The sequence below is a fragment of the Salvia splendens genome, chromosome 13 (assembly GCF_004379255.2).
Source record: "Salvia splendens isolate huo1 chromosome 13, SspV2, whole genome shotgun sequence".
Lineage (NCBI taxonomy): Eukaryota > Viridiplantae > Streptophyta > Magnoliopsida > Lamiales > Lamiaceae > Salvia > Salvia splendens.
This window is the reverse complement of record NC_056044.1, coordinates 20,356,415-20,368,229: the sequence shown is the minus strand read 5'-3', so window position 1 is coordinate 20,368,229 and position 11,815 is coordinate 20,356,415. Positions and strand designations below refer to the sequence as shown.

The following is an 11,815-nucleotide window of genomic DNA, read 5'->3' as shown; positions in this document are numbered from 1 at the left end:
CGCATCCGCATGCCCTGCACCAGCTTATCTACTACTCTATCCACCGCCATCGCGATATGGCCCTCCTCCCTACTGGTTTCCCTCTCTGTAACTCCCTCTTTCTCCTGTTGCTTAATTTGTAGTATTATATCATGATTTCAAAAATGGAATTTGAAGGATTTCGGCATACAACTTCATTTTCTTCATGTGAACAAAATATTACACGGTGCAGGGAAGAGCTGATGACACCATGAACCTTGGAGGCATCAAGGTATAAGGTTTAGGTTTAGGAAAACCATTCCTTTGTCGGCCTTCCATTTTCGATCAAGGGCTTTGTGTGCAGACAAGTTCAGTTGAAATCGAGCGTATCTGTGACCGGGCCCACAGAGAGTGCTGGAAACTTCTGCGATCAGCGTTGCACCGGCAAATGGCGGGCCGGAGCAGTTGTCTATCTTTGTTGTGCTCAAGAATGGATTGGACATCAAACCAGATGAACTGAGGTTGAAATTCTCAAAGGCCATTCAGACCAATCTCAACCCTTTGTTCAAGGTTTGCTGCAAAATAAGTTGTGAATGTTTGGGTTGTTTTTTGTTGGTTGCTTAGCTAATTTTTGGTCTGAGCAGGTGAGCTTCGTTAAGATCTTACCGGAATTTCCTCGTACATCATCGAATAAACTGATGCAGAGAGTGTTGAGAGATCAACTGAAGAAGGAGCCTCTGCCGCAGAGTAGAATTTAATCTCTACAGAAAATTTCAAGCAAATTTCTATTGCGAGTGTAGTGTTTAAAGGTGTTTTGATTTGTAATCATTATTCAAAGTAAAATACAGATATAAGGATCTTACTGATTAATAAAATCTGCTAACTTTCAGCACTAAATCAATAAAAACCTTCAAAATCCATCTATATGCCTTCAAGAAGATTATGATTCCCCAATGAATTAAGCTTCAACTGTAAAATTAAATACAGTACCCCTTCAACAGCCTATACAAATTAACCTAATGCAGTATATAGCTAGTGTTTTACACTCACACTACGACTTACTAATACATACTATTTCTTTCTGTCTCATAATAAATGTCACACTTTTCTTTTTAGTTTATTTCACAAAAGATGTCACATTTTTTTAAAAAAAACTTATCTCTCACATTAATATAAATATATCATTTTCTCTCTTCATTTAACACACAAAACAACATTTCCTGAAATCTCATGCCATTACTCAAGTGTGAAATCTATTTTAGAATAGAGGGATTACATATTTTTGGCGACAATAATGCAATATTATAAAAAATGTGAACTGAATCAATCCATGGAAAAACAGTTCTCTACAAACTTGGTTTTTTTCTTATAACCATGTCTCAGATCAGATAAGAGAGGACTAGAGTAAAAAAAAATCAATGAAATTGGTACACAAAATGATTGAAGCTGCATCTACCTCAAAAGAATGGACTTTCATTTCCCAGTGAGGTAACAAGAACCATACACAAAATCAAACCCATGTCATCTATTGACATGTACCACACGGTATCGGTTCTATCCTGACATGCTTGACAGAAAACATTTTTACAGGACTTACAAGGCAGCCCGTAGGTAAGTGACATTTCTTGTGAAATAGAGATTCAGACAGGTACTCGCTTTCCACGGTAACGATCAAAAATCTGCATTGGGAAACAGTTCGCTAGTGAGACATTATATACTGTAAATTGATTAACTGAATATGTGCCAAATAATTATTCCACGACAAGAAAGGATAGTGGAGAATAATAAATAATGATCGTAATCATGGAATATTAATCATGAAATCTACTTTGCACGGGAGCTTAGTAGGTGCCGCTTTTGGACAAGGAAAAGAAAAGGCTAGTACTTTGTACACAAGCACAACTTCCATAAATTATGTGTATTGTGTAAAAAAGTAATCCAAGGTAATCCTATGATCAGTCAGTTCATCTGTTCAATAGAATTAATTTCCATTGAAGTCATAAGCTCAGGTGTCAAAATAAATACTCATACAGCACCCGTCTCCTTTTGACATAAAGTACTGAAAGCAACTAATTTTGAAATATATGAAATTTTGATCCGATTGTTACAAGTCTGTAAAAGATGAAATTTGCAAGTTAAATTTTTGAGTTACTGATGGAGCTAAGTCTATGACTCTATAATAGGATTTGAACTAAGCAAGGCAGAAGCACTGGAACAATGGAACCACTCTATAGTAGATTCTGGATGTATGCCAAGGCTCTTCAAATAAGGGATGTGTGCAATTATATGTTTTCGACAATCTTAAGACAGCTTTAAGTACTCAAAATGTAATCTTAAACAGACTCCACATAACTTATGAACTAACTGAACTAGTAGAACTGCTGGAGCACTGGAACTAAAGCATAATACAGAGAGCTATCATCATGCAAAGGTCTCTGAAAAGCTTAGAATATCTTGCCACTAACAACAAATTAAATCCTTAAACAATCATTCTGCGATATTCTACTAGGGTTGGCCAGATGTCAAGGTTGGTGACTGAAGAAAGCCAGCAGAACAAATTAAAATTTCTCTTGTTTCTGAATTTGAACATCTTTTATGAACCTGGGTTTTACGGCACAGATCATAACAGAAGACAACAAACTCCAAGATGGTACACTAACTCCTAAGAAAATATGTCAAAGCAACATTACCGATCTCACAATAGGTTGCTGGAACAACCATCCGATAATAGGCATCTTCTGCAGAAATACAGCCAGTGTCGGCCAGAAGCCACTGTACCAACGAAATAATTAATAAGCCTCGAGCACTGGGCTGGAAAATAAACCAAAGTTTAAAGTAAAAGATTGATCAAGTATGATCAACACTATACCTGAAGAGCACAATAAATCCATAAGCCTCAACTATCATGCCTAAGATAGGCCATCCAATGATAACCAAGAAGAAGCCAACACCAAAAGAAATTGTTCCCTGCAATCAACATAAGAAAGTTAAAATGAAGAAAGCCTTAACCATGGCCTCCACTCCCTGATGGGGGGAAAGGAAACAGATCATAGCAAGAAAATATGCCTTGAAATTCGAACGCTTCATGAAGAACTGGGCAGAAGACTTGAGCCCTATGGTTAATGTCACGCCTGAGAAGAAAAGGATCTGTTTGAGTAGAACAAAATAATATTAGGAAGATTAGGGTTAAATAAACAAGTACTAACTGAAAGACAACCTGCCACTATATCATACTTACATTTCCCATTGCAAGTAGACCTTTATCAAAGAAGAAAATGATCCCAAGAAACGAAAAGAACACTCCGAACCCCGTCAAACCAAGTCCAATTTCTGTTTGATTAGAACGAAAATAAGATCAGATCATGTTCAACCGCTTAGAAATTTCGTTCACAAATGATGATCTTAAAAGCCAGACAGCAATTCCTATAGCATAGTTAAAATGATAAAACACTTGCCAATGAGAAATCAAAGGAACGCGAGAGAATCATTCGAGCTAAGAATTTTTTTCCGCAAAAATGCACAATGAGATACGATCACACGTTAATTTTTTCAGCCGAATTTAGAAACACATAACCATGCTTAGCTAATTCCAACCACTCCACAATCAGAATCAAACAGTGTAAATTTAACCAGCAACAACAATAGCGGATTAAACTTACTTTTACGATCGTTCATCTCAAAGGACATCATATTCGCCAATTCTGATTCAATCAGAAATAAGCTAGATATGTCAACAAAATCTCAACCGAAACCCTACTCCGCTGCGAATTGGGGGAAAAACAATTACAATCCAATACTCGCACCAAAATAACAAATCACAGCCATAAAATATCCGAGAACTTCAGCCGAAAATTGGTCCTTGTTCAAATAAACTCATGTTAAAATAAACAAATGGAGTAAAAGTTAAAAGAGTAATCGCCATAGATCCACTTAACCACCTCGATTCCGATCCCCTGATAAAATATACTACGCAATATAACAAAATGTTGAGAAAATTAACCCGTAAATATGCGTTACGAGCTAGGAATGCGAGTTGGAAGAGAAGCAAACCAATGTTATTTGCTGGATGACGTCAATGGAATTGGAATGAAATGAAGAAATGTTACTATTTGCTGGATAACGTCAATGGAATTGGAATTAAATAAAGAAAATATTCAATGCTCATACTATACAATATGATAGTAGTAATATTTATAACGTCAATGGAATTGGAATTAAATAAAGAAAATATTCAATGCTCATACTATACAATATGATAGTAGTAATATTTATAACGTCAATGGAATTGGAATTAAATAAAGAAAATATTCAATGCTCATACTATACAATATGATAGTAGTAATATTTAATTTATAATATTAATTGTTAACAAAATTTAATTTATAATCCGGGAAATAGAAAAGAAATTCTATCAAATTTAAAATGGCTCGCGCAATATATGATCACCTTTTATATTGTTCAATTTAAGATTTTGTGTGTGTATATTTTTAACTTTTATATTGTTCAATTTAAGATTTTGCATGCATATATTTTTTTATAAAGAATGAACTGCACTAAATAATTCTAACTATTGCACTTCTTGTATCAATGACCCCTAACAAAAAAACATCAGATGAGTCTAACAAAATATATAATCACAAAAAAATAGTATCGGATGAGTCTAATAAAATATATAATCACTGAGATTTTTTCAGACAATAACAAGGGCATTTTTTACAAATTACTCATAACACTCTTAGGCCATAAAAAGGTACTCCCTCTGTCCGCGAATAGGAGTCCCGTTTTTCCATTTTAGTCCGTCCGCAAATAAGAGTCCCGGTTCACCTTTACCATAAATGGTAATAGGGTCTCACCTTCCACTAACTCATTTCACTCACATTTCATTTAAAATTAATATATACAAGTGGGACCCTTATTCCATTAACTTTTTTCCACCCACTTTTCTTAATATTCCTTAAAACTCGTGCCGCCCATAAATGAGACTCCTAATGGCGGACGGAGGGAGTATTTTTTTGTCAAATTACCAATAACGATGACGCCTCCCTGCATGCAAACACAACAACCCATTATGTTGACTTAAAGTTGAGTGACCATCCTTTTCTTATTATTATTATTTTTTTTTACCTTTCTTTATTACTAGAGAGAAGATATGCTGCTCTCATTTGGGTGAGCGACATGACCATGTAATCAATTTATTTCTCTCTGTCTTTTCTTTTAACCTAGGCCACGTCATTTCATTTCATTTCTTTCCTTAGGTTAATTTCCTTTTTTCGTCAATTTCTTTCTATTGATTTTTACTCATCATTTTTTTAAGTTTTCCACTTATCCTCTTTCCTCCCCCTTCCACCGCTGCACGTTTCTTTCATCCTCTTAGTTTTGATGTGGTTCCTTTTTCTTTCTTAATCTAAATTTCCAGTTGAGCTCTTTGCTGATTTTTGCAGGATTTCTATTTCATTTTTTGTCTCCTCCTGACTCGTGTTCTCAATATCAAATCACTCAAATAATGTTCTTTGTGTTTCTACAGTTATTTCATTATTAGTTTGTAAATTTAGATTTCTCCATCTCTCAATTCTAGATTACTCTCTCTCTATTTCCTCAAATGACAAATCTATAATTATTGCTACTTATATGTGAAAAGTTGCAAGCTAATAAGTAGCTGCCGATTAATACACAAAAGTTGAAAAATTTGGGGAAGATAGAGTGAAAGTAGAAAACAAAAAGAAAGCGAGAAATTGAGTGACATAGATTTGTCGCCTATATTAGGCATCAGTCTTGGTGCTTTAGTACTCCGTTAGTAGTAGATCGTAAATTGGGGCTCACAAGAATTGAGAGAAGAGGAACAAATTAAGCACACGTCCGTGCCAGCGAGCAGGTGACGTGGCGTGCTGCGATTGGGCGATTAAAAATAAATAAAAATATTTTTCCACTTCCCAAAAAAAATATATCCATTTTTTACCATTTTCTACCACTTTTTTATTATTTTTTTCCCCCAAAAATACACATTTTCATCTATAAATACTCTCACTTTCACATCCAAAAATTCACACCACATTCTCTCATTTCCATTCTCATCTACATTCTCTCATTTCCATTCTCATCTACATTCTCTCATCTCCATTCTCAATCTTTCTTCCACACATACAACATAACAATGTCCGGCCACGGCAATAACCCCCGGACTCCCACGGTTGGAACCCCGAGTGGTTCGGTTCACAACCGTTTCCTAGTCCGGAAACGGAATATTCAGCCCCTCCTCAAACCCAAAGTTCGGGCGTTCCGGGTGGCTACCGGCCATACCCAATCGACGACCAAGATGCCCCCGAAAGGCGATACGGGTGGACACCCGAGCCTAGAGCGAGGTCGACCGCCCCCTCCCAAACTCCGACTCCTCCTACTTGCGGTGTCCGCACACCGTACTCGCCGGCAGAGATGGACCAATTGTTCAAGGCGTATTTGTCAATCTCCGAAGATCCGGATGTTGGCACGAACCAATCCGACGATCACTTTTGGTGGCGCATCTGTCGCCGGTACAATGAAAACCGGTCGGAGGGAACAATCAAGCGCAACGAGAGTATGGTGTGCAACGCCATCTACCGAGCCAACGACGAAATTAACAAGTTCCAGGGGTATTACCTCCAGGAAGAGCGGTAGGCGGGGAGCGGCCGGAGCGAGGTCTACATCATCAGTTCCACCATATCGACCTACCAATCCATGAACTACAAGGCGTTCAAGTACCTCAACGTTTGGCAGGAGACGCGGTCGCATCTGAAGTATAGGGGAGGCGTAACATCCTCCTCTAGCGGCTCCTCCAAACGGTCAAAGTCGGTATCCCTATCCGACTCCGGCTCCGGCTACGAAGACGTGGTTAGCCAACTCGCCGGAGCTAACCTGGGTAGCCCCGACGCCGGCCCGAGCGGTTCCCAACGCCGACCGCAAGGAAGGAAGAATGTGGCGGCCAACCGCCGTCGCGCCGCGACTCCATCCGGCGATGCTCCCGACCCCGCTCCCTTTCCCGTTCCTTATGCGCCACCTCCACCCCCCACCAACTCGTTGTGGACCCTTTTGGCCCAACTCGATATGGCTGATAGGTCAACTATGACCCCCTCGCAACTTCGATTGCATGAGGCCATGATATTGGGCCTCCAAAAACAATTGGGGATAGTGTCGTCGGATGAGTAGTCTTCCAAGGGGATATTTTTAGCTTTAATTATGTAATTTTTAATTTTTAGTATTTTAATTATGTAATTTTTAATTTTTAGGATTTTAATTATGTAATTTTTAATGTTTAGGATTTTAATTATGTCTTTTTTATTTTATTTGTAATTTGTAATATTATTTCGATTTTTTTAATGAATTTTAATGTTATGGAAATGTTTTTATTTAAAATGAATTGTGCTCGTCCTTGCGGAAGAGCACAGCTGTGGGTGCTGTGCTCTTGCCTAAGAGCAGGCAGGAATAGTGGCGTCGGGCCCACAACCGTGCTCGTTGGCAAGAGCACGGTTGTGGGTGCTCTGAGATAATTGAACTTTTATTTTTATTGATACAATCATTTATGTAATCTAGAAGAGTAAAAGCTACAGAGTAAGTGTGCAGGCTTCAAGATGATCAGACAAAAATGCCCTTCAAGCCATTTGGGCATTTTCGTTCGAAAAATGGCTAAAAAATTCCATTTGTGATTATATATTTTGTTAGACTTCTCTGATGTTATTTTCTTTTGTTATGGTGCAATAAGTGCAAAAGTTAGGGTTATTTGATGCAATTCACTCTTTTACAAATATTATGTGTATATGTGATTGCCAATAAATTTAGCATATTTTCCATATTTCATTTTAATGCTCTTTTTTGGAAAAATTAAATATGTTTCTTGAATTTATATATCTAGCTGGAATTAGGCATCACTCTTGCAAAACACAGCACTTGGTGCTGTGGTCTAAACGCACAAATTTATTAATGAAATGCACCTGCCAATTTAGTTATCAAGCATGACTTTTTTTATATTAATATGTTTAGTTATCAACCATTTAATCAAATCCTATATTTTATTCTATTTATATAAGCATAGTTTTGTATCTGACGTAATATTATAACATGTGTCCTTTTTATTTATGTATGCCATAATTAAATTTAATATTTTAACACATAAGATATTATGTAAAAAATAAAATATTAAACAAAAATATAATATATATACTCCCTGCGTCACCTAAAAATAGAAATTCTTTCATTTTTTATCCGTCCCCTTAATATAGAAACTTTTGTTTTCAGGAAATTTCTTTCTTTATAATGAGGTGAGACTAGACAAGCCCACGGTTCGTAAACCGGAGGTTCCGGTTCGAAACCGCCGGTTCCGGTTTCGAGAAATGTGGAATCGGAACCGAACCGTGAGGCTATTTTACGGTTTCGGTTTCGGTTCGAAAACCGGCGATTCCGGTTCCGGTTCCGAACCGTCGATTTTCCGGTGATTTTTTACTGTTTTTCACGGTTCCGAACTGCCGGTTTCCGGCAGTTTTTCGCGGTTCTGGCTAGATTTCACCGTTTTCAGACTGTTTTTCACGGTTACGGTTTGGAACCGTCCAGAACCGGCTGTTCCGGCACGCTTTCGTTCGTAAAATTTGGAACCGCAACTGGCTCGCTCGCGGTTCTAAATATGGCGGTTCCGGTTCAAGAAAAAAGTCACGATCCGGTTCGGAACCGGAACCGGCGATTACGGTTCCACGGTTAACTGTCGGAACCGAAAACCTTGGGCATCTCTAGGTGAGACTTATTTTTCACGAACACACTTTTCATATTATATCTCTCTTACTTTATTAATTATATCTCTCTTTATTAATATATGGAGATTATCACAGTATAACTAATCTTAAACGCATAAATAGAGAACACAGATTTAGTTTACTATAAGAATGATTTTACTTCACTATAGGAGTGATTTAAAAGACTATAACTTATAATGAAGTATTTACTCTATGAAATATTTACTAAAATGATATTTTAGTTCACTCTATTTTTTGAATTTTTAAATAAAAATAAGCTTATTAAACAAGAAAAAGAAGAAAAATAGAATTGATTAAATGCTTGATAACTAAACATATTAATATTACGTCAGATACAAAATTATGCTTATATAAAAAGAATAAAAAAAAGATTGGTTAAATGCTTGATAACAAACATATTAATATAAAAAAATCATGCTTGATAACAAAATTGGCAGGTGCGTTTAACTAACAAAATTATGCGTTTAGACCACAGCACTTTGTGCTGTGTTTTGCTACACAACAGGGGATCTGATCCCGAATTGGAATTCTACATATTTCTACATGTCAAAAATTTATTAATAGGAAATATCAAATTAGATTGTGACCTTAGTACTCATAACCACTTAATATTTTCTCAACGAAATGAAACTACCACACACGGATGAGTTGGCTCGGATACGGATCGTTCTGAGTATGCAAAATATTTATTGACTTACTAGAGTATCTATAATAGGAGGACACTTCCCTAGACAAGGCACTTTATTTTGTCCTCAGCCACTTCTGATTTGTCCACAACCACAAAAAAAAATTTCCACACCAATAGTGGATATTTTTTTTTGCCACATTTCACTTTATTTTATTCTTTGTATATTTTAATTCAATGAAGATTAAAATTATCGGACTATACATAATTAGAAAAAAAATGACTAATTAAATAAAATAAATTTGAAAACTAAATTTTTGTCGTATTAAAGTAAGGGGAAAATTATACAACGAAAATTTCATCTATAGAAAATCACACATGTTCTTCACGCTGCGACCCCTCCCCTACTTGCCCAGACCTCAGCAATCAAATCGGCCTGGAGTTGGGTATGTACTGTGCTTTTGCGCATATCAGTGAAACGTTGGAGCAGATATTCATTACTACGTGGTACACCCATCTGTATCGGCGCGGAGGCAACACCGTGACTTGTACTTGTACTATCTTTCGGTGCTCAGCGCTCTGCAGCAAATCCTTCATCTTCTATTATCATATTGTGCAATATGATACATGCTAACATAATATTCGCGACATCATCTTCGTACCAAACTCGTACCGGGCACCGTATAATGGCCCATCGATCTTGGAGCACACCAAAAGCTCGTTCAACATCATTCCTAGCAGCCTCTTGTTTTCGTGCAAAATATTGTTTCTTCGCTCCAACAGGTTGGCAAACCGTCTTGACGAATACGGGCCAACGAGGGTATATCCCATCTGCCAAATAGTATCCCATGTGGTACTGCGTACCGTTGGCTACGAATCTGATTTCTGGACGCTCCCCCCGTCACTCATCATTGAAGAGAGGCGATGTCTGCAGAACATTGATGTCGTTGTTCGAACCTACAACACCGAAATACGCATGCCAGATCCGCAAACGGTAGTCAGCAACGGCTTCCAGAATCATCGATGGATATTTGCTTTTGAAACCAGTAGTGAACTGGCCTTTCCACGCCACCAGGCAGTTTTCCACTCCCAGTGCATGCAATCGATGCTGCCTATCATCCCTGGGAAACCGTGCATATCTAGCAGTCTCTGGCACTCATCAGAGGTTGGCTTTCGTAGGAACTCCGGACCAAAGATTTCTCGGATGCCCTTACAAAACTGCCGGAGCACCTCTTGGCTAGTCGTCTCACCCATCTGTAGGTATTCGTCGAACATATCAGTCGGTCTGGCATAGGCAAGCTGCCTAATTGCAACGGTGCATTTCTGAAAAGTAGACAGCCCGATCTGGCCAGTGCAATCACTCCGGAGGGTGAAGCACCTGTACCGCGCCGCCAATGTCATCGCTAAATGGGTGAAGAGCTGTTGCGACATTCTGAAACACCGACGGAAAAGCTCTGGTGGGTAAGGGGGTTATCGCCAAAGTAGTCTGCCATCAGCCGCTGGTGCGCTCCGGTATGGTCTCGTGGGATTGTCCGACGAGATGAATCGCACGAGGGAGCGCCGCCGCCGCCGCATCCTCCTCATCGGCTTCCCTCTGCACCTCTTGAATCAGAGAATCTCACGCGTCATTCCACAAATCATCCATTTTTAATAGCAATGGAATCCACAAATTTTAGAGAGACAAAGTAGGAATAAAGAGTTGGAATGGTGTGAAAATAATGAGGGGAATGAGGTGTATTTATAGGCAATTAAAATAAATTTAAAAAAATGAAAAAAAAAAATAAATTGTCCACCGTCGCGGCGCCGTCGCCGCACAGTAGACCGCCGCGCCTATCCCCACCCCGCCGCGTCCTCGCCGAGTAGTCGGCGATGGCCCTTCCGCCCCCTCCCATCCGTCCACGCCGGGGCGGACGTTTCCTGCACTATGGATCGCCGCGGCTGAGGCGACTCCGGGGCGGACGGTGCGCCGCCCTATTGTGGATACCCTTTAGGCCTGCTTACTATTATAAATGTTTATATAGGCCTATCATTTTGGGCTTTTCAGAATTTCAGGACAATGGCAAAAATAGTTAATGTTTAATGATTTAATTAGGGGTGTCAATTTAACATGAAAATTGAAATGCGTGGATGATCTAAATAGCTGATTGGAGTTGAAAAGTCATATTCAGTAAAAAATTATAACCCAAGTGACCCTATGCCGAATAATCCGCAACATGATAGGATTGGCCCGAAATTAATTTGAGCTCAATAAGATTGGCCATGAAAGTTATACTCATTATTTTATTATTTTATTATTTCATTCTCATGCGTATCATAACGATTTACATGTAAAATTTTAAAAATTTATAGTAAATTTTTTTGTCTATGAGTTTCATATTAGTTCCAAGTTGAAATAACACTATTTTTGTGTATTAATTTACAATATATATAAAATTCTAAATAAAAATATACATAATTA

The 11,815-nt window shown here is 38.1% G+C and overlaps 1 protein-coding gene across 3 annotated transcripts; it reads right to left on the bottom strand.

The window, feature by feature from the left end:
- Positions 1-1,237: 1,237 nt before the first annotated feature.
- On the bottom strand, positions 1,238-4,104 carry LOC121763041 (vesicle transport protein GOT1-like). Of its 3 annotated transcripts, none has more exons than XM_042159098.1 (7): positions 3,959-4,104; positions 3,618-3,719; positions 3,197-3,288; positions 3,025-3,105; positions 2,828-2,925; positions 2,649-2,730; positions 1,238-1,637 (listed from the first exon to the last, which is right to left on the bottom strand). In XM_042159098.1, exons 2-7 carry the CDS (start codon positions 3,646-3,648, stop codon positions 1,599-1,601), a joined length of 423 nt encoding a protein of 140 aa, XP_042015032.1. In that variant the 5' UTR covers positions 3,649-3,719; positions 3,959-4,104; the 3' UTR covers positions 1,238-1,598. The 3 variants fall into 3 exon arrangements, with proteins under 3 accessions (XP_042015032.1, XP_042015033.1, XP_042015031.1); XM_042159099.1 differs by having other exon boundaries at positions 4,009-4,104; XM_042159097.1 differs by having other exon boundaries at positions 3,897-4,099.
- Positions 4,105-11,815: the final 7,711 nt, after the last annotated feature.